The sequence below is a fragment of the Gossypium arboreum genome, chromosome 2, assembly GCF_025698485.1.
Source record: "Gossypium arboreum isolate Shixiya-1 chromosome 2, ASM2569848v2, whole genome shotgun sequence".
Lineage (NCBI taxonomy): Eukaryota > Viridiplantae > Streptophyta > Magnoliopsida > Malvales > Malvaceae > Gossypium > Gossypium arboreum.
Genome location: NC_069071.1, coordinates 1,191,103 through 1,214,939, shown reverse-complemented (window position 1 = coordinate 1,214,939; position 23,837 = coordinate 1,191,103). Strand labels below are relative to the sequence as shown.

At 33.7% G+C, this 23,837-nt stretch overlaps 4 protein-coding genes across 4 annotated transcripts; 1 reads left to right on the top strand and 3 right to left on the bottom strand.

Moving 5' to 3' along the window:
- Positions 1-1,531: 1,531 nt before the first annotated feature.
- On the bottom strand, positions 1,532-2,941 carry LOC108487149 (UPF0496 protein At2g18630-like). Its single transcript, XM_017791410.2, has one exon. It carries the CDS (start codon positions 2,719-2,721, stop codon positions 1,762-1,764), a length of 960 nt encoding a protein of 319 aa, XP_017646899.1. The 5' UTR covers positions 2,722-2,941; the 3' UTR covers positions 1,532-1,761.
- A 1,092-nt stretch (positions 2,942-4,033) lies between these two features.
- LOC108479830 (UPF0496 protein At2g18630-like) lies at positions 4,034-4,990 on the bottom strand. The gene has a single exon (XM_017782646.1). The coding sequence runs from the start codon at positions 4,988-4,990 to the stop codon at positions 4,034-4,036; it is 957 nt and encodes a 318-aa protein (XP_017638135.1).
- A 6,481-nt stretch (positions 4,991-11,471) lies between these two features.
- On the top strand, positions 11,472-13,134 carry LOC128289406 (uncharacterized). The gene is made up of 3 exons (XM_053025252.1): positions 11,472-11,870; positions 12,146-12,907; positions 13,087-13,134. Exons 1-3 carry the CDS (start codon positions 11,472-11,474, stop codon positions 13,132-13,134), a joined length of 1,209 nt encoding a protein of 402 aa, XP_052881212.1.
- An 8,816-nt stretch (positions 13,135-21,950) lies between these two features.
- Positions 21,951-23,314, bottom strand: LOC108487300 (UPF0496 protein At2g18630-like). The gene has a single exon (XM_017791607.2). It carries the CDS (start codon positions 23,183-23,185, stop codon positions 22,214-22,216), a length of 972 nt encoding a protein of 323 aa, XP_017647096.1. The 5' UTR covers positions 23,186-23,314; the 3' UTR covers positions 21,951-22,213.
- Between the last annotated feature and the right edge of the window lie 523 nt (positions 23,315-23,837).

Genomic DNA, 23,837 nt, shown 5'->3' with positions numbered 1-23,837 from the left:
TCTTAAAGTCTTTTGGATATTGTCAAAGTATTTATCTACCAAAGAATTCAAGTCCAAACCGACCCCGAGTTTGTCGCTGAAAGAGTCAGTATCATCCAAATTTTGCAGAGTTGAACCATGTCTATAATCAGCCCTATTCGAGCTCCATTTGAATTCGAACGGGGAATCAGGTCCCGATTCGACTCGCAATGACAGTTCAGGACAACTAGATGATGCCATCGATAGTGATAAAAGATCCAAATACTAATAAAGTTAATCTTAAAAAAACAACCAAGAAGCATAATGATTTTATACGCTCCAATAATCCACACACTACGTTCTTGAAGTGCAACAAATGAACAAAATAAGCAAGATCTGAAAAAACCCAGAAATAGTTTTCAAGTATAAAGTACCTGAACTTTCAGCTGATGACTAAAAAGGGAACTTTCAGTGGATTTTTTTTTCGTTTGGAGAGATTATATAAATGTATAAGCTTCAAAGTACCTGAACTTTCAGCTGATGATCAACAAGGGAACTTCTTGTATAATGAATCAAGTCAATGCAAGAGATAAGAGCAAGAAAATGGAAGGAAAATTGAAGGAAAGTGTAGTCGACAATTTAGAGTTGATTTTTCTCTAGCTTGATGATGATTGACAGTCCTGGGGCACGCGCCTAAAAGTTTTAACTTTTTAGTCCACTAAAGATCTCCGCTGATTTGGCAAAAGATAAGATTAAAATTAAAATCTGCCACAGGTCCCTGTAATTTAGCAGCATAACTTTAACTAGTGATCGCAACAGGGGGTGGGGCGGATTTTTGCCCGCCCTGAACCCAGACCCAAAAATTAATTATATATTTGATTCAAACCGACTCGAGTTTAAACTTTTTTTTGAAATGTGATTAATTAAATTAAAAAAGTATTTTAAAAAAATCATGCTTGGGAGTTGGGATGATTAAATAAAAAATATTTAAGGATATATAATTTCAGTAAATTTTTGTTGGAGGTAGAATTAAATTATATATTTTTACGATAGTAATAATATAATTTTATTATCTTAATAGTCTATATCTTTATAATTTTTAAAAAATTAAATCTAATTTTTATTATTTTTGGGGATTAAAGTGTAATTTTATCATTACTAATTTAAAATTTTATAAAATATAAAGGGCTTTCCATTTTAGAAGGACCGACCCCGCCATCCCCTTGACTCGCCATTATGTGTACTTCATACTTGACGTATATGAATCAGTTTTTAATAGAATGACTAGGTTGCTTTTTTTTTCTTATGTATAGGGACTAATTTCTTCATTTTTTGAGTAGCGGGAGAAAATACAACCGACTCTAATTTAAGGGCCTCCATAATATTTTTACTAAATTAAAATAATTTGAATCTAAAACGGTAATAATAATTAAGTCATTCCTCAAATTTATCATTTTGAATTTTTAATATAAATATATTAGCATTTTTATATTTTTAAGATTTCTTAATAATTTTGTTTATTTGAATATAAATTAGTAAAATTTTGGAAAATCAACATAAAAACATAGCAGCCTTATATCACACACATATATCATAAATATTATCATATGGCATTGAAAACAACAATACCAATATCATGTCATACAAGATCAAATGTATATAATCACATAGGATCATGGAAGCATTCTATCGTATATGTAATTACAAACGTAAACCGGAATGTAAAACCTATACGACATAAACACGGTGAGGTATGTCATTGCTGGAGTTCCAAGGGATTGTATTCGCTCTCCTGTTGATGTGCTAGAGCGTGTCTATCATCCGCTGCAAAATCTCTCGCCAATCCGTCATTATTTCACTGCCACAGTCATCGGCCAGTCGAAGAAAATCCGTGATGGTCTCCGTAACATCTTTCGAATTTTTTTTGATCTTATCCATCGCGACCTTGAAAGCATATCCTTCTTTGAGCACGTAATCGACGGAGTCCAGCAGTGGCTTGGTTTTAACTACCAATCGGTCAACAAGCACCCTTATGATGGGTGTACGAGCAGCATAGAACTCCATTATAGTTGTTAATTTCAGCTTCTTTTTCTCTTTTTCCTTGTTCCGCTTCCAATGCTCGTTGCACCATGTTCCGACCGGAACTATAGCAACCGTCAACGCACTACCCAAAGCTGTTATGACATGCTTTACGGACTTGGTTGCCGCCACCACGGAAAAAATCAACACCGAAAAAAAAGCGACAACAAAAAAGGCCAACGACACCCTCCTCCATGTTTCCAGTGATTCCAATTTCTTTTCGAGCGTTCCCTTCCGAGCATTAAACGTCCCTTGCAACGATTCTTGCTGCACATGGACCCTGCCTGGCACTACACGTATCTCCTCAAAGAAAGGCTCTTCGGCTGCTTTGAACCTTTTCAGTTCCTCCAAGGTCTTACCGGATTTCTTCTCGTCGGTCCCGACTTCTTCATCGAAACACTTAACCGCCAACCGAATAATTTCGTGATTGTTTCGAGCACGTGTGAGGCGATCCTTCATGGCAGTACAGAGCTCTAAAGTCTTTTTGAAGTTGTCAAAGTATTCCTTTATCAAAGATTTCAAGTCCGAATCGGCCGGGAGTGAGTTGATGACACAATCAGTACGATACTGGAGAGTATCAATACCACTATAAGCAACCCTGTTCAAGCTCGATTCAGCTTCGGATCGGGAATCCGGTCGTACTTCAATTTGGAATGACGGTTCAGAACTACTAGATGATGCCATCGTGGCTGATAAAAGATTCAACTAATACACAAATCTAAGTAAAACCCAGTAATCAAGTGAAGTAAGGTCGTCTTCTCACACGAAAAATTCCTTAGAAAATCCCTTGAAGTTCAACAAATGAACAAGATGTTAAAAAAAACCCAGAAATGGTTTTCAAGTGCTAGCCGAGGGTTCAAAGACCCTGGCTTTGAGAGTGAAGTTCTGATTTTTGTAAAATAATAAATAAATAAACTTTTAGCTAAAGTCAATTATAAGCTGTGGAAAAATGACAGAAATGTAAATGTGTTAGGTGCATAATTTGGACATTACTTTTGTCTTTGATTAATTGGTTCTGTTTTTAATTAGTAAACAAAGACTCAGACCTCTACTTGTCAATTAGAAAAAAAAAATCCAGTCCCATCAACTTGGTCTAACCACAAATTTGGATTTTTAATTCGTCCGTATATGAATCAATTAATTTAGATTTTATATCTTTTACTTAAAAAATTAATTAATTAAATTTGTCCATTTACATTAAATCAAATAGTAAACTAATTTTTTTTGTTAAAATTTCATTCATTTTACTGTTAAAAAATTATCTATGTACATTAACATTAGATACACATAACACACTACCTATTACTGTCTAATTATTCTATTAGCCTAGTTGATTTTTAATAATATAATTAGATGAAATTTTTAATAAAATTATTAATTTACTTATTTTCTAAATAGAAGGAGCAAAATATAATATATCCCCTAGTACAAGTACATTTGTGCAAGTACATTTGTGGACATTTGTGGTACTTTTATTCTCCCTATTCTCATAATGAATTTTAATGATCCATTGGGATTCAGAAAACAAGCATATCCAATTTAAATTGGGATTCAGAAAATAAGCATATCCAATTTAAAGCATTTGTTAATGTAATAATATTTTTTTTAAACATAACAAAGAATTCCGATTCATCGTCGAAATCGGTCGAAAGAAAAACCGAATTCGGAAGAATAGGGATAGCAGTTTAAGAGACAAAAGTACAACACCACCTGCTAGGAAACAAGCATGGAGAGCAGGGGCTAACGATTCAATCAACACTAACAACATAGCAGCATTGCATCACACTCACATATATAAATAAATGTATGTATTCTTACAGTTGAATGTACATATCACATCTTAAACATCTTATAGAATTGAATACAACAATACCAGTATCATATCATATAGGATGAAATGTATATAACCACATAGGACCATAGGACCATTATATCATATATGTACCTGAATGCACATAAAACTGATATGACAAAAACACGGTGAAGTATGCCATTTCTAGAGTTCCCAAGGATTGTCTATCATCTGCCACAAAATCATATCCCAATTCGTCCTAATATTACAGCCACAGTTATCAGCCTCCCAAAGCAAATCCGTGACGGTTTTCGCAATATGTATCGAGTTTTCGTTGATCTCATCCATTGCGAACTTCAACACATATTCTTCTCCGAGCACGAAATCAATGGTCCTCATCAGTGACGTGATCTCAATTTCCAATCGCTCAACACCCACCCATATTTTGATTGTACAAGGAGCAAAGAACTCCATTGCATTTGTTAATTTCTTCTGCCTTTTCACCTTTGCCTCGTTCCGATTCCAATGCTCATCGCACCTTTTCCAGGCCGGAGCTATAGCAACCGTCAACGCACTAGCCAAAGCAGTCACTACAGGCTTCACGGACAAGGCTGCCGCCACCACGGAAAAAACCAACGCAGATATGAAAGCAGCAACAAACAAGGCATCCCACACCCTCCGCCATGTTTCCAGTGATTCCAATTTCTTTTTGAGCGTTCCCCTCCGAGCACGCAACTCCCCTTGCATCGATTCCTGCCGCCTACGGGCCGCTCCTTTCAGTACAAGAAGCTCCTCAACAAAAGGCTCTTCAGCTGCTTTGAACCTCCTCAGTTCCTTCAAGGCCTTAACGGATTTCTTCTCATTGGTCTCGACTTCTAATTTGTCCTCTTCATCATAAAACTTAACCGCCGACTCAATAATTCCATGATTGTTTCGAGCGCGTTCGAGGCAATCCTTAAGGGCAGTACAGAACTCAAAGGTCTTTTCGAAGTTGCCATAGTATTCCTTCACTAAAGAATCCAAGTCCGAATCGACTGCGAGTATGTCATTGACAAGATCAATACGTTCCTGAGGAGTTGAACCATGTCCAAAAACTTCCCTGTACAAGCTCGATTCGGCTACGGACAGGGACCGCTCAGGACAGCCAGATGATGCTATCATGGCTGATAAAAGATTCAAGTACTAACACAGAAATGGTATGATGATTTTATAAGCTTCAATAATCCACAAATCCAAGTAAAACCCAGTAATCAAGTGAACTAATATGGTTTTCTCACACAAAAAAAATTCCTAAAAAGATCCAAGAAATGAACAAAATAAGCAAAGGTTGAGCAAGATGCTAAAAAACCCAGAAATGGTTTTCAAGTGCTAGTCGAGGGTTCAAAGAAGGTAAAGTTTGGAATTTGGAATGATTAAATAAATAACCTTTGGCACTGTGGAAAATGGATTACAGCCTGTAAACTTGTTAAGTAAGTAGATCATTGGAATATCAGTTTATTGATTCTCTTGCTTCTCTTAGTATGTTGTGCATTTCGTCGGTCAACAAACTTAGACCTATCCTATTCAATTTAAAGTACTTCGATTTTCTACAACCTAAACTAATACACATGTCACGATACACTTAAATTTTATCCTTTTTTTTCTAATCGGATATGTTGGATGGGGAATTAACTAAATACAAAACTAAAACAAAAGGTTGGGTCAATAAACTTATAAAATGGTACGAATTAGATGAATTGATTTTTTATTATGAATTTTAATTATTTTTAATCAAATTGACAGAATTCTCGAACCGATGGTCTAACTAGTTAAATCACCAATCTAATTTTGAAAACCTTAATTATTATTTGAGTTAGGATTGAAATTTTAAATTTTAATAATATAAATTTAAAATAATCAAATTAAAGTACAAATATAAACTCTACCACTTACTTATAGTATTTTATAATAAAGTACACCAACTTCAAAGTAAGAGAAAAAATCAATTGACATGTGATATAAATTAATTAAATTAAGTTAAAATCGATTGAGTCTGTGATTGAAGTGAATTTTATTAATTATAATTTAAATCTCTCCATTGAACTGAAATTTAAAATTTAATTATCTCATTTAATTTGATTAACATTAAGAAACACCTGAAATATTCAATCGAAAAAACTAATTACCTATGTTCAATCAACATTAAATTTACATATAAAATGAGTGCTTCTATTATTTTCAAAATAAAAATAAAAATAATTAATCTTAAATGATAGCATAGAGACACTAAAACTAAAATAAATCATTATTTTTATTTTAATTTCTAACACATTGATGGAGTTCAACACATCTAATTTAATCATTTGGAAGTTTTGAACAAACACTTCCTTTTAGTATGAAGTTTTGAGAATTCAAATTCTTTCAATTAACTCTTTCAACTTTTTCAACTTAATCTATTGCTAAAGGTAACAAAGATATCCAGTTCATCGACGGAAAATCGGTCCAAAGAGAACCGGCCTCATGGGAGTATCCATAGCACTGTTATAATATGAGTACAACATTTTCTACGAAACAAGCATGTATTAGATATTGTCGAAAACATCAACATTGGGCTAGCATGTACGTTTCAGAATCGGCATGTTTATAACTATTCATCTTATGAGTAGAGGCGGGATTTCATTATCTCAAGAGCGTAAATATTCATACTAAGAAGTGAATCTTTTCTTCCAATAGCTCAACATGCACCCTTATGATGATTATCTTACTAAGAAGTGGAGCATAGTCCATTGTAGTTTAACTTCTGCTCTTTCACCTTTTCCACGTTACGCTTCCAACGCCCATCGCACTATTTCCAAGTCGGAATTATAGCAGCCGTCAACGCACTAGCCATCACAGAAAAAACCAACACAGAATCGAGAGCGGCAACAAACAAGGCATACGACACCATCCTCCATGTTTCCAATGATTTCAATTTCTTATCCAACCTTTTTGAGCACACAACTTACCTAGCATTAATTTTTCTTGCCCACAGATTGTGCCTTTCAGTACAAGCAACTTCTCAAAGAAAGGCTTTTTGGCTGCTTTGAACCTCTTCAGTTCCACCAAGGTTGTGCAAGCCCAATTTTGGCCCGAAATAAACCTCCACTACCCAATTACAATAACTAAACCTACCCAAACCCAATACCTAAAACTAGCCCAAATTAGAACTACCCAAACCCAAAATTAAAAAAAACCCTAGCCCAAACCTAAATAATTTTCAGCAAAGAAAAGTGGTGATGAACCCTAGCCGTTGCCCCACCTTGGCCACCTACTCCTCTACCAGTTGTCTGCCACCAACACACCCACTTCCAACCACTACCAACTTGCACCTGCAGAGAGAAGAAATAATGATCAACAAGCAACTTGTAAATGGCTATAAAAGCCTTTAAAAATTCTATGTAAAGGGGGGCAACCGATGGTATGAAAGAGTTTTTTTTTTTGAGACATTGAATGTAAACAAACAGTGATTCAAAGCAAATAATAACAAACCAAACAGAAAAATAGTCCCAAACAAAGAGTCAAAATCAAAATAGCCCAAGGTGATTTTATTTAATTATTATCGTTGATTTTTTTTAAATCTATTTACCCATATATACATATATTATAAATATACTTTAAAAAATAAAAAAATTTAAATTTTTACCATTTTTTTATTTACACGGTGGCCGGCGCGGCGGCACCTACGGCGCGCGATGATCGGGCTTGTGGCCGGAGTCCTCGCCATCTGCAGAGAAGAGGAGAGGAGAGGAGAGCTCTCTCCTGCTTTTTTTTTTTAAATCTGATGAAAATGATTTTTTTGGAAAATTTTAGGCTTTTATAGCCTACTAAAACGGCACCGCTTTGTGCCTGCACCTGCACCTGCACCCAAAAACAAATACTGCTTAGGTGCCGACCCAAAGACCCGACCCGCTTGGAAGAGATCCGCGTGTTTGTTTTGGCGGAAGGCTATTTGCGCGTTTAGCCCTACCGCAATTTCTTGCTTTTAAATTTCTTTTCTTCTGTTTTTAATTTTTGCCCAGGAATTTGACTCCTTTTCCAATTTGGTCCTTTTGAAGCTGCACGTTTTGGGACAAAGGGCTATTGTCCGTTTTAGTCCTTCATGGTTATTTGCGTGTGCGAATTAATCCCCTCTTCTTTTATTTATTACGATTTGCCCCAAAATTGTGTTCTCAGATTCAATTATATCCTTTCTATTGCTTTTGATTGTTTCTATTTATCTTATTTATATTATTATGTTTGCATTTATTTTATTCTAATACTAGTTTTATTAGCACTTCTATTGTTTTCCTATTGATTAATGTATGTTTATTACATGTGTACGTATGTACATTTCTATATATAGTATTATTTTAATTACTTTATTTTAATATTACTATTATATCATGTTTACTTTTTGCATTTTAATATTATTATTATTACTATTATTATTATTATTATATATTAGTGTATATTTTATGTACATACACGTATATATATATTTTATATATAGCATTGCTTTTTCATTATTTAATATTTTTATTATATTTGCTCTTTGTATTTCTATATTATTATTATTATTATTATTATTATTATTATTATTATTATTATATAGTAGTGTGTATTTTCATTACATGTATATATATATATATTGATATACTGGATTACTTTTGTTTACTTTACTTTAATATTATTATTATCATCCTTATTGTAATTACTATTACCATTATTAGTATTAGCATTTTTATCAATACTTATATGTATGTATTATGTTTTTTAATATCATTTTAATACCATGCATGTTGTGTATATTCTTAAAACTATATCATGTACATATATTTTAATATCACGTATATTCTTATTATTATTTCTATTATTACATATATTTTTCAATACGTGCATGTATGTATTTATGTATCGTTATTATTAGTTACTCTTGTATATATTATCATTGTTTTCAATAAATATTATATTTTTATTTTTAATCTAGTACTACGTATTTTACATATATATGTTCCATGTTTACATTATTGCTATTATTATCATGTTTAATACTATATGTATTATTATCGCTTTATACTATTATTTATATTATTATTGTTATCGTTTTCGTTATCATTGCCATTTTTTGTTCCATGTTTTATTCATTTTTATTTTCGATAATTTACTTATGTATTCGATCATTTCATTTTCCTCATGCTTTTGTTTATTAGCCTTGCTATTGTTTCACCTTTCATAATTGCTCGTATTACTATGTTTGACACTGTCGCGCTTATTATTACGTATTAGTACCGTAATTTGCTTTTATGTTTTACTATAAATCACATTATGTTTTTTACTCGACGCCTTAAAATAATTCTTTCATAAAAGTGATATTCTGTATTTGGTAATTCGAGACAATCGTTGATACGAGTAACTCAGCCCAATTCAAAGGCCATAATAGAGATGAGTTTAGTTTTCCTCAAGGCCCAATTACGAGATCCAAATCCAAACAAATAAAGTCAAAACTCAACTTAGTGGTTCAAGACTTTATCACGAAAAAAATTCAAGAAGAAGAGTTGAAGTTTCAAGACAATAAATTCTGGAGTAATGATGAATTAGAAGAGACTAATTATGTTTGTGGGCCTAAACTCTCAATCTATGACGACAAGCCCATGTGGAAAATGCTAACAAGCTTAAGCATTTCACTTTAAGAACCCCAATTGATCTTACAAGCTTAGACATTTCATATTGGGTTTAAGTTTTAGGCTTAATTTTTATTAAATATAAGCACAATATTTTGTTTATTAGCTCTTATTATTTTATTATTATTTTATTCCGAATTTTGATAATTATTAAGTATTTTAAGTTATTTAGAATTTTATGTTAACAAGAAAGTTTAGTTTAAAACTACTTCTTGTTTAGATTAAATTAGAGTTCTAGTATACTTAGGAGTTTTATTTAGATTTATTTATCTAGCCTATATATAGGCCTTTGATTGTACACAGGGAGACAATTGATTATTATTCTATTTCTCTTTTGAGTTAATAAATTCTCTTTGAGTTTTTTCTTTTCAAGAATTTCTCTTGAGTTTCTTTTAGAAGAGTTTTAACAATCTTTTTAGATTGTGGGGATCATCTTCAAACTTTTTCTTGCCAAGATTTTTATCTTGGAGGGGAAATTAGAGCCGCTTGAAGGGGGTTGTGGATTCTTCGTGTTTCCAAGGCTTCTTAGGACTTCTACACGCCACGTTCTATCTTTCCATTTATCTTCTTTATTCACTTCCTGAATCCTTGATTTATTATTTGTTTTAATTATTTTATCTAACTTGGATTTAATTTTGTTTCGAGTTGTGTCAAGAAAATCCAAGTTTCTTTCCTAACGCCTAGAGCCCTAAGTTAAATCCATGACTTTGACAAACTTTACGATCCGCTTCTCATCCTTCTCAACCTTTATCATTTGGTATCGATTTGGGCGTTTTAGGTGTTCTTTTTTAAATTGATTTCTCGAAAACAGCTTCAAAACAAATTTTACCCCTACAGTTTTTAGAAAAAATATTTTTCAGTGGGTAAACGATTTTCAAATGATCTAAAATTTTGCATACTATTTCTTGGCACTATTTTAAAGTATAAAAAAATATTTCCCACAAAAAAAAAGTGATAAAAAAAGTACAAAAAAAATACGAAAAAAAATAAAAAATAAAAAAAATTCTGTGGGTTGAATTTTGTGCCGAAACTTTCCAGATCAAATCTACATTATTTGAGGAGGCTTTAGTTTAAATTTTGTGATTTTTAGAAATCGGGAACACCTTGAACGAAGTTTGTCAAGTTGCTTCGTAGTTTTTCGGGTTTTCGGGTTTCAACAATTTTCATTGACTCTTAGCTTTAAGTATTCATTTGTTTTCCTTTTTATTTGTTCCTTGCGCATTCTAACACTTTCTTGTTTCTTGTGTTAGTAGGTTAAAGCACGTTGCATATTCTTTCATCCGTGCAACAAAATTCTTTGATGTCTAAGCAAATTTTGGACTCATAGTGCTATTAGGTTTGCTTTGATAGTTTGATTCTAAAACATCTTGATTGATTGATATAGACACTTTTAAAAGACTCACAAGATTAATTCTTACCTCATTGAGAATTTTTTTTTGAGTGCATATAGGTGAGGTTTGCTTAATTTTTTCTTTTGAAGTGTTGTGCTTTTCCAGGCTTTCACTATGACTCGTGACACTCGTGCCCGTAAAAACCATGATGAGATACCATCTGATGACAAAGAACAAGATGTTACATTGGAGAATATTGTGGGGATGGTAAAATTGCAACATCAACAATTGAATTAGGTACGTGATACATTTGAGGCCAATTTGACTACGTGTCGAACAGAACTACAAGAGAACATTAATCAGCTTTCCAATCATATTCAATTGCTCACTCAAGCTGTTGCTCGTTTGGAGACTTCTTCGAGTTGACGATCTCGTGCTCGTGATAGTGATCATGATAGGGATAATGAACAACTTCGTATTCGTTCTAATCCTGGTAGACACGAATATCGTCACATTGATGAAACTTTGGGTATTTCTAATCAAGGCCATCCTTCTGTCGCTAAACCAAAGTTCAACATTCCACCATTCTAAGGAAAGTATGATCCAGATGCATATTGCGATTGGGAGGATAAAATGGAGATCATGTTCTGTTGTTATAAGTGTCCGAAGGAGGAGAAAGTTCCATTAGCTATATTGGCATTTTCTGATTATGCATTGAGTTGGTGGACTCAACTTGTGTTGAACCACCAAAGGAATCGTGAACGAGATGTTGATTCATGGGAACAGTTGACACAAATCATGCGAAAACATTTTATCCCACCTCATTATTATAGGGATATTAAACGAAGACTTCAACGCCTTGTTCAAGGTAATCGATCTGTTGATGAGTACTTTAAAGAGATGGAGATGCTTATGCATAGAGCAAATATCCAAGAAGATGAGGAGACTACCATGGTGCGGTTTGTAGATGGTTTGAATGTTTCGATAGCCAATGTTCTTGATCTTCAAACCTACATTGATCTTGAAGATACGGTACGTAAGGCAATTGAGATTGAGCGACAGTTTCAACAACGTCAATCTCGTTCATTTAGTACTTCACAATATTATAGAGGTACGAGTTCTAATTCCACTTTCAAGAATTCAAATTTCCTTTGCTACTAATAAGTTGTTTGCCAAAACATGATGAGACTAAATATTTTGAGGGGAAAAGTGGGGCTCCTACAAAACCTTCTTCTTCATCTTCTAAGCAGTTCACTTCTACTACTTTACCAAAAAAATAACGAGCTCGTGAAATTGAATGTTTTAAGTGCAAAGGGCGTGGGCACTATAGCCGTGATTGTACCAACACAAGACTTTTGTTGATCAAAGAAGATGGTGATTATACTTCTGATTCCGATAAAACAGACCCAGATATGCCCAAATTAATTGATGATGTCAACGATTGTGGTAAATTTTATGGTGAAGAAGAGTTGGTGGAACCACTAACTCATCCCCGATGTTTAGTTGTGAGGCGCACACTCAACATCCAATTGAAGGATGATCATAATCTTCAACAGAGTAATATATTCCATTCGAGGTGTTTGATTAAAGGTACACTTTGCTCATTTATCATTGATAGTGGAAGTTGTGCTAACGTTGTGAGCAGCTACCTTGTGGATTCTCTTGCTTTGCCATGTAGCAAACACCCTACACCATACCATCTTCAATGGCTTAACGAAGGTTCAGAGGTCCGTGTGGTAAAACAGTGCTTGATCACTTTTAAACTTGGGACTTACATTGATGATGTTTGGTGTGATGTCGTTCCCATGTATGCCGCCCACTTGTTACTTGGTAGACCATGGCAGTACGATCGTGATGTTATTCATCATGGTAAATTAAATCGATATTCTTTTATTTTCAGTGGGAAAAAGTACACTTTCACCCCTTTGAATCCGAAAGATATTCACAATGATCAAATCGACATGATGAAGTTTTGTAAGGAGGTTATGGGAAGTAAGACACAAAATTCAAAAAAGGCTGAGAGAAAAGAGGTCTCTAGTGAAAAAAGCCAAATTAATAATGACCCAATGGTGAGTGCATCCTCTTGTGAGAAAAAAAGAGTGGTTCATAATTTTTATGCGAGTGGAAAAGATGTGCGACGAGCCTTACTCACTAAACAACCTTGCATCATTATTCGATTTAGGCAAAACTGTTTATCTTTGACTAACCTTCATAACTCTTTGCCTAGTGTTTTATGTCTCTTTTGTAGGAATATGAAGATATTTTGAAGAAGCACCTAAAGGATTGCCACCTTTGAGGGGTATTGAGCATCAAATTGACTTAATACCTGGGTCAACAATTCCAAATCGACCAGTTTATAGAAGCAATCCCGATGAGACGAAGGAGTTACAAAAGCAAGTAGATGAACTTTTGGCGAAGGGTCACATTCATGAAAGTTTAAGTCCTTGTGCAAGGTTTAATTCGGTACCAAAGAAAGATGGTATGCGATAGAATATGCGTCGATTGTCGACCAATTAACCAAATTACTATTAAGTATAGACATCCTATTCCAAGGCTTGATGATATGTTTGATGAACTTTATGGTGCTTGTATCTTTACAAAAATTGATTTAAAAAGTGGCTACCATCAAATTCGAATGAAAGAGGGGATGAATGGAAAACAAAGATTTAAAACTAAGTTTGGTTTATATGAATGGTTAGTCATGCCTTTTGGTTTGACTAATGCACCTAGTACTTTCATGCGCTTGATGAACCATGTTTTGAGACCTTATTTGGGTAAATTTGTGGTAGTATATTTTGATGATATTCTGATTTACTCAACTTCTTTAGATGACCATGTTTTTCATGTTAAATCAGTTTTGGATATTCTGCGAACTGAAAAATTATTTGCCAACCTTGATAAATGCACTTTTTGTTGTGATAAACTAATCTTTTTAGGTTTTATAGTAAGTGCTTAAGGTATTCATGTCGATGAGGACAAAGTAAAGGCAATTAGAGAATGGCCCACTCCTAAATCAATTACCAAGGTGAGATCTTTCCATGGTTTAGCAAGTTTTATAGACGCTTTGTGAAGGATTTCTCCACTATTGCTGCTCCATTAACTCGAGATTATTAAAAATCATGGGTTTTAAATGGGAAGAAGTTCAGGAAAAGGCTTTTCAAACTTTAAAAGATAAGTTATGTTCGCTCCGGTTCTTAAATTACGATTTTTCTAATACTTTTGAACTTGAATGTGATGCTTGGTATTGGAATTGGTGCCGTGTTGATGCAAGAAAAAGGCCAATTGCATATTTTAGTGAAAACCGAGAGGGCACAATTAAACTACTCAACTTATGATAAGGAGTTGTTGGCATTAGTCCAAGTTTACAAGTTTGGCAACATTACTTGTTGCCAAATGAGTTCGTTATCCATACGATCATGAATCCCTAAAATGGTTAAAGGGACAATGTAAGTTAGGTAAGAGACACGCTCGATGGGTGGAATTCATAGAGACATTTCCATATACAATTAAGTATAAAACAGGTAGAGAAAATGTAGTTGCTGATGCCTTATCTCGTAGATATTCTTTGATAACTACATTAAATGCTAAAGTCTTAGGGTTTAAACATATAAAAGATTTATACTTAAATGATATTGATTTTGCAAATGTTTTTTCTAATTGTGGGAATGGTGCCTTTAACAAGTTTTATCTTGTAGATGGGTTTCTTTTTCGCCTAAACAGGTTATGTGTTCCACAATGTTCATTGAGAGAGTTATTAATTCGTGAAGCACATAGTGGAGGCCTCATGGGACACTTCGGTGTCGCCAAAACACTAGATATTCTACATGAACATTTTTATTGGCCGCACATGAAAAAGGACGTTGAAAAGGTCTGTTCTAATTGTATTACTTATAAACAAGCAAAATCTAAGGTAATGCCTCATGGACTTTATACTCCTTTACCGATCCCTTCTTCGCCATGGGTAGACTTATCTATGGATTTCATTCTTGGTTTACCACGAACAAAAAAGGGTCGAGATAGTATCTTTATTGTTGTTGATAGGTTTTCAAAGATGGCTCACTTTATTCCTTGTCACAAAACGGACGATGCTACACATGTGGCTGACTTGTTCTTTCGAGAGGTGGTGCGCCTACATGGGATACCTCGCACCATTGTATCGGACAGAGACGTAAAGTTCCTAAGCCACTTTTGGAAAGTATTGTGGGGTAAGCTTGGTACTAAATTATTATATTTTACTACATGTCACCCCCAAACAGATGGACAAACTGAGGTAGTCAATCGAGTCTTAAGTGCTTTACTACGAACTGTTGTAGGTAAGAACCTTAAAAGTTGGGAAGAATATTTGCCATTTGTTGAGTTTGCATATAACCGATCTATTCACTCTACAACTGCATATTCCCCATTTGAACTTGTTTATGGTTTTAATCCACTAACTATACTTGATCTTGCACCATTGCCTATAGAAAACATTTCTAGTTTAGACAGTGAGAAGAAAGCTGAATTGGTGAAATCCATGCATGCGAAAGCAAGACAACGAATCGCCAAAACAAATGAAACAACTGCCAACAAAGCTAACAAGGGGCGCAAGCAAATTATCTTTGAGCCCGGTGACTGGGTTTGGGTCCACATGAGAAAAGAGCGATTTCTAACTAAACGCAAAACAAAATTGGACCCACGTGGCGATGGACCTTTTCAAGTACTCAAGTGCATTAATGACAATGCATATCAAATCGACCTTCCTGGTGAGTATAATGTTAGTGCCACTTTTAATGTCGCTGACATTTCTCCTTTTGATATTGCAGATTTGAGGGCGAATCCTTTTGTGGAAGAGGGGAATGATACGAGTAACTCAGCCCAATTCAAAGGCCATAATAGAGATGAGTTTAGTTTTCCTCAAGGCCCAATTACGAGATCCAAATACAAACAAATAAAGTCAAAACTCAACTTAGTGGTTCAAGACTTTATCACGAAAAAAATTCAAGAAGAAGAGTTGAAGTTTCAAGACAATAAATTCTGGAGTAATGACGAATTAGAAGAGACTAATTATGTTTGTGGGCCTAAACTCTCAATCTATGACGACAAGCCCATGTGGAAAATGCTAACAAGCTTAAGCATTTCATTTTAAGAACCCCAATTGATCTTACAAGCTTAGACATTTCATATTGGGTTTAAGTTTTAGGCTTAATTTTTATTATATATAAGCACAATATTTTGTTTATTAGCTCTTATTATTTTATTATTATTTTATTCCGAATTTTTGATAATTATTAAGTATTTTAAGTTATTTAGGAATTTTATGTTAACAAGAAAGTTTAGTTTAAAACTACTTCTTGTTTAGATTAAATTAGAGTTCTAGTATACTTAGGAGTTTTATTTAGATTTATTTATCTAACCTATATATAGGCCTTTGCTGTGTACACAGGGAGACAATTGATTATTATTCTATTTCTCTTTTGAGTTAATAAATTCTCTTTGAGTTTTTTCTTTTCAAGAATTTCTCTTGAGTTTCTTTTAGAAGAGTTTTAACAATCTTTTTAGATTGTGGGGATCATCTTCAAACTTTTTCTTGCCAAGGTTTTTATCTTGGAGGGTGTAGCGACGTAAAAATTAGCTTTAGCTTCGGTCGCTAATTGTGGCGATTAAAAACTTGAAAATTAAAATTTGATTTAAAATAAACCGGGAGTCGCCACCGGTCCTTTTTCTAGGTGTGATCGGACACCTATTAGATTTCCTTTATTTAAAACGAGAAAAAGGCCGAGTTAAGGTCTACGTTAAAAAGCCAGAGAAAAATTAGGGTTCGGGAGTCGGTTACGCGCGAGGAAGGTATTGGCACCCTCGCGACGCCCAAAAATTGCTATCTCATAAACAAGTGTTGTCTTGATTTTCAAAATATGAGTTCAAAGTAATATTCAATCGTGATCCGATTCAAAAGACGAAAACTTTCAATTTTTGATTTCCTTCTTTTTTTTTTTTTGAGAAGGATATACCGTCCTAACACGAGTCAATTGATGTTCACCCAACATAGCGATGAAATCGACGACATAGTGTTAAATCGATATATTGCCTTACGTATTGAGATTAATAAAAACACGAATAAATATTTTAAAATAATGAAAAAAAGAGAAATATACAGGAACGGACGGAAAACGAAAGATAATAGTCGGGAACACATCATGGCACATAATACATACAACAATGATATTTAAAAATAATGACAATACGCGTGATATTAAATGTAACAATAGTATCATACATGAGAATACAATGAGAATACAACGAATATACATACACGGATAATTAAGAGTATATATGTAATATATAAATATGTATATATATATATATATTTAAATAGTAGTAGTGTTGGAAATATACTATATATATAGTGTTAGGAGTATATACATAAGATAGTAAAATACATAACTATTATCGATAAAATACATATGACATATATTGAACATATATAATACATACCTACCTTAGAAATAATAAATATAATAATAATAAAACTATTTTTGCACATTACACACATACATACACATATATATATACATATATAATTTTATATAAATAATAGTATTAGAAACGTATAATATTAGAGATACACATAATAGTAAAGAAAAATAGATACCTAATAATATTAAAATATACATAATAATATATATAAAATATAATAATTAAAACTTATGTACATAACACGTGTAAAAGAAATATAATATTAAATCATTTACATAATATACACATGTGATTTTAAGGTTAAATACATATTTGAGTACTAATATCACATAAAAATAATTATATATATATAATATATTAAAGTTATGTACATATATAATAAAATACATGAACAATACCACATCCAACATGTATATAATATATAATTAAAATGATAATACATACAACATATAAATTACATAACAAAACATGTACTATGATTATAATAATAATAAAGATAATATTGAACTAAGAAGAAACAAACACGACATTCATGAAATATTGAATAAAATGGAATCAAAAATATTGAATATTAAGCAATACATATATACATACACATATGAAGCGGAAAAAAATATTAACACATAATAATAATAATGATAATAATAACAATATTAATGATATTAATAATTCAAAAATAATGATGATATTTAATAAAAACAACAAAAGAGACGAAGAAGGACTAAAATTAAAACAATAACGAAGTTATGGGGTCAATTTAAAAGGAAATAAAGGGAGGGACTTAATTACAACACGCGTAGAACTAGGAGGGTCAAAAGCACAATAAACCCAGATGTTAAAACGCATGCAGCGTGGGGACCGAACGAAATCGAGGCAAAACAATGGGCGAATTTAAAATATAAAAAACTTGATTATAAACGTTGAAAAGCGGAGGGCCAATCACAAATAGCCCCCTTAAAAAACACGCGGATCCCCTGGTCGGACGGGTCGGGTCAACCCGACCCGCATCAGAACGGCGTCGTTTTCTGCTTAAAAGGGGGGGATCCAAAACGGTGCGTTTTGGACCCTTATATAAGCCAATTTTTTTTGTTTTTTCATTTGAAACAGAAGAAAGAAAGAAAAAAAAAAAGGGGAGGGAGAGAAAAGAGGAGCGGGAAAGAAGAGAGGGAGGGGAGCTCCGGCCACGGGCCGCATCCATCGGACATGGCCGAGGTCCGCCTCACCAGCAGCGTCAAGGATGGCGGAAAGGTAAAATTTGATTTTTTTATATTTTTATAATATTGTATATATATATGTATAAATGTATTAGAGTCTAGGAAAAATCCAATAAAAAGAAAAAATGATTCTTGGTAATATGAAAGAGAATAGTTTTTTTCACATTTTCCTTGATCCGGTTTTGATAATATCAATCTTGATCTATTGTTGTTCCTAAAACTGATGTGTGTGTTCTCTCGCTTTTGTTTTAAACTATCGAAAACCGAAAAAGAAGACTATCCAAAAACCGAAAAAAAAAAGAAGAACCCCTTGGCAGTTTTTGACTTGGGTTTTTATAACCCTTTCTCACCGATTTTTTTATTCCTTTTGTCTTGTCTGATTGCAGGGAATGGGCACGGACGGTGGGGTGTGTGAGGGCTCAGACGGTATGGGACTGTTGTAGTGGGGGTATGAGGCATGTGGGCAAGTAGGGGGTATGGGGCTGCTTCATGGTTGCGGCACAAGTGGGGAGGCAAGTGGGATGCTGAGTGGGCTAGGGTTAGTGGGGTTGGGGTTTCTGACTGCTGATTTGTTTTGGGCTGCTGGGCTAGGTTGTTTAGATTAGTGGGTATGGGTTAGCGGGCTTCTGACTTGGGTTTAAGATTGGGCCTTTGGGTTTAATATTTGTAATGGGTATTGGTTTTAAGTGGGCTCCGGGTTAAGTAATATTGGGCTGGGGTTAAGGGTTTAATATTTGTAATGGGTATTGGATTTTGGGCCTAAAATTGGCCTGTACAGAGGGGAAATTAGAGCCGCTTGAAGGGGGTTGTGGATTCTTCGTGTTTCCAAGGCTTCTTAGGACTTCTACACGCCACGTTCTATCTTTCCATTTATCTTCTTTATTCACTTCCTGAATCCTTGATTTATTATTTGTTTTAATTATTTTATCTAACTTGGATTTAATTTCGTTTCAGGTTGTGTCAAGAAAAATCCAAGTTTCTTTCCGAACGTCTAGAGCCCTAAGTCAAATCCGCGACTTTGACAAACTTTACGATCCGCTTTCGCGTTCATCCTTCTCAACCTTTATCAATCGTGCCCTAACTTACTGGGTTTCAATTTTTCTCATTTAACCTAAATAACGGAATACTCTTTTAAATCGCTATACGAGTTTTGAAATAAATGCTTACTCTCGAAGATACGAGATGATGTGTCCTAACTTACTAGGAGTGACATTTTATTACTTCGAGATGAGAGAGTCCTAACATCCGTTTTAATTTATTCGATCATTTTTAAATTAGCATTAATAATATGGATCGTATTTCAATGTCTTTCAAGCTTTCAATTTTCGACACTAAGACACTAACTAATCAACTAGGTGCCAATTTTTGGGCGTTACGAGGGTGCTAATCCTTCCTCGTGCTTAACCGACTCCCGAACCTGTTTTCTTGATTTACGTGGACCAAAATCGTTGTTTAAATAAATCAAACCATTTATTAAAAACAACCACTTTTACAAGGTGATCCAATCACACCTAAAAAGATTGGTGGCGACTCCTGTTTTCGTTTTTCTCCGAATCGATACCAGTTTTCCAAAAAAATGGTTACGACAAAGGTCTTAACAAATTTCTTCTTATCAATCCCGACTTCTAATTCGACCTCTTCATCGAAACACTTAACCGCTAACTGATTAATTTCATGATTGTTGCAAGTAAGTATGAGGCAATCCTCAATGGCAGTACAAAACTCAAAAGTTCTTTTGATGTTGTCAAAGGATTCCTTCACTAAAAAATTCAAGTCCGAACCAACCGCGAGTGAATTAATGAAAGGGTCACTGAGAGAATCATCCAAATGTTGCAGAGTTGAACGATGTCTATAATCAGTCCTATTCAAGCTCCATTTGAATTCGGACCGGGAATCCAGTCCCCGTTCGACTTGCAATGACAGTACGTTCTTGAAATTCAACAAATGAACAAAATAAGAAAGATCTTATAAACCCCAGAAATAGTTTTCAAGTATAGACACTAAAAACATCAAATCTTTGAGAGATTATATAGATGTATGAGCTTTAAAGTACCTGAAATTTCAGCTGATGACTAAAAAGGGTGCTTTATTATAATGAATTTAGTTAATGCGCGAGAAAATGGAAGGAAAGTTGAAGGGAAGTGTTTGTTTCAACATGTGGGGTATACTGTTCAATGACCCTGACTTTGAGAGTGACAAGCTTGATGATGATCGACAGTTCAGAGGAGGCAACAGGGACTGGAGGGCCCGGCTCCGATAACATTTTAAAATTTTAGTCCACTAAAGATCTCCGCTGATCTGGGAAAAAGGCAACTTGTGTGGAAATAAAATGAACTTTGTCCCAAAGGTAACTACAGTGGAAAATGACACAATCTAAACGTGTTACGGAAATCATTTGGACACCACTTTAGTCTCTCGTCCTGTTTTTCTGCTGTTTTGTTTTTACTTAGCAAACGCCTACGGCTATACTGGTGAAGGTTTTTAAAACTGGACAAATCAGTCATGTAATTTATTTGTAGGTTACATTAGTACAATTAATTAATTTAGTTCGATTAAATAAATTATTAAAAAATTTATAAAAATAAAAAATATTAAAGACTTTGTTAAATCAATTTTTTGTTCTGTGATATCAGCTTTGGGATCAATAGGTTTAATGTCCTTCTTCAAATTAGTATCCTAGCCAGTTTTCGGTTCGACTAGTTGATGTTGTTTGATTCAAATAACCTTGATTAAGATCACTCAAAATTGATCTTAAACAGGCGAAGCTATAGATTTTTGGGGTTAAGATTGAGTTTTATATTTTTATAAGAGCTAAAATATAATTCAACAGTGCATTAGCTTACATCTGCAGTTTTTTAAAGAATTAAATAAAAAATTATCATTTTTAGAGTGATTAAACTATAATTTTATTATTTATTAACTTGTAAGATGGTAGATTTCAAGGTCTAAAGCACAATTATCCCATTTTAAGTAGAGTCAAGGCTTGCCACCTAGCTACCAACTTGATTAAACTCAAAATCTTATTATTATGAATCTAAATTAATTTGAATTTAAAATAACTCCAACCAAGCATATACTTTAGAAATATTTTATATAGAAAAACATATTAAGTATTAAATTAGTAACAATGATTATTATTAAATATTTTATACATAATTAATTAATAAAGTGGATAAAACATGTCAAATATTTTATACAGATCTTTATAAATATTTAATACATGTAGTTTGTAAGAAAAATATATATATATATATACAAACATATTAAATATTAAATTAACAATAATGATTATTATTAAAAGCTCGAATTGAGGTGAGTCATACACCTAATATATGTACATATTAAATAAATTGTTTATAGAAATTTTCTTTTCACTTGTTTTCGTATATTTTTATTCACTTATTTGCAACGTTTTTTTTTTATTAAAATATTCTCTACAGTCTCGTAATACATAGCAGCGTTGCATCACTCACATATATATATATATCGTAATATCATCATATAGCGTTGAATACAACAATATCAATATTATATCATATAGGATCAAATGTATATAATCACATAGGACCATAGAATCATTATATCATATATGAAATTACAAACATGAATGCACATAAACTGGAATGTAAAATTGATACGCCATAAATACGATGAGGTATGTCATTGCTAGAGTTCTCAAGGGATTCTCTTCGCTCTCCGGTTGATGTGCTAGAGCATATGCATCATCTGCCGCAGAGTATCTTCCCGATCCGTCCTAAATTTACTGCCATAGTCATCGGTCTTTCGAAGCAAACGTGTAATGATAGGCATAACAAGTTTCAATTTTTCGTTGATATCATCCATCGCAGCCTTCAAAGTATATCCTTCAGTGAGCACGCAATCAACAGAGTGCAACAGTGACTTTTTCTTAATTTCCAATTGGTCAACAAGCGCCCTTATGGTGGTTGCACTAGAACCATAGATATCCATTATAGTTGTTAACTTCTTCTGCTTCTTTATCTCTTCCTTGTTCCGCTTCCACCACTTATTGCACCATGTTCCCAGCGGAACTATAGCAGCCGTCAACGCACCTGCCAAAGCTGTTATGACAGGCTTTGCGGATTTGGTTGCCGCCGCCACGGAAAAAACCAACACAGAAATAAAAGCGGCAACAAAAAAGGCCATTGTCACCCTCCTCCATGTTTCCCATGATTCCAATTTCTTTTTGAGCGTTTTCTTCAGAGCACGCACCTTCCCTTGCATCGATTCGTACCGCCTATGGGCCATTTTTTTCAGTACGAGGAACTGCTTAACGAAAGGTTCTTCAGCTTCTTTGAACTTCCTTAGTTCCCCCAAGGCCTTAACAGAATTTTCCTCGATGGTCCCGACTTCTAATTTGTCCTCTTCATCATAACATTTAAGCGCCGACTCAATAATTCCGTGATTGTTTCGAACATGTTCGAGGCAATCCTTAAGGGCAGTACAGAACTCTAAAGTCTTTTCGAAGTTGTCAAAGTATTCCTTCATCAAAGACTTCAAGTCCGAATCAACCGCAAGAGAGTTGATGACGTTGTGAGTACGATTCGGGAGAGTATCACTATCACTATTAGCAACCCAGTTCAAGCTCGATTCAGCTTCCGACAAGGAATCCCGTCGCACTTCAATTCGGGATGACGGTTTAGAACTACTAGATGATGCCATCCGTCTTCTCACACGAAAACTTCCTTAAAAAAATCCCTTGAAGTTCAACAATGAACAAAATAAACAAGATCTAAAAAAACCCAGAAATGGTTCTCAAGTGTTAGCCGAGGGTTCAAAGACCCTGGCTTTGAGAATAAAGTTCTGGTTTTTGTAAAATAAATAAATAAACGTTGACCCAAAGGCAATTATAGGCTGTTGGAATATGACAGAAATGTAACTGTGTTAGGTTGTCTTTATTATTTGATTCTGTTTTTAATTAGTAAACAAAGGCTCAAACCAATACTATTCAATTAAAATAAATCCAATCTAATCAACTTGATCTACCTACAAATTCAGATTATCTAAAAGGTTAAATTATGATAGAAAGTAAAATTGTATTTTATTTGTTTTATTTGAAAATATATAAATTATTCAGGCACATTAGATTAAAGAAAAAATTGATCATTTCTATTAAAAATTTCACTTATTCTTATTGTTAAAAGCTGACATAACTAACAGAATAATCAAACAGTTACATGTTACGTGCCTCTTATACGTCATTCTGACGTACATGAACCAATTTTTAATAGTAAAAATAAATAAATTTTTTAACAAAAGGATCGGTTTGCTTTTTTTTTTTTTATGTATAGATATTAGTTTGCTTGTTTTTTTA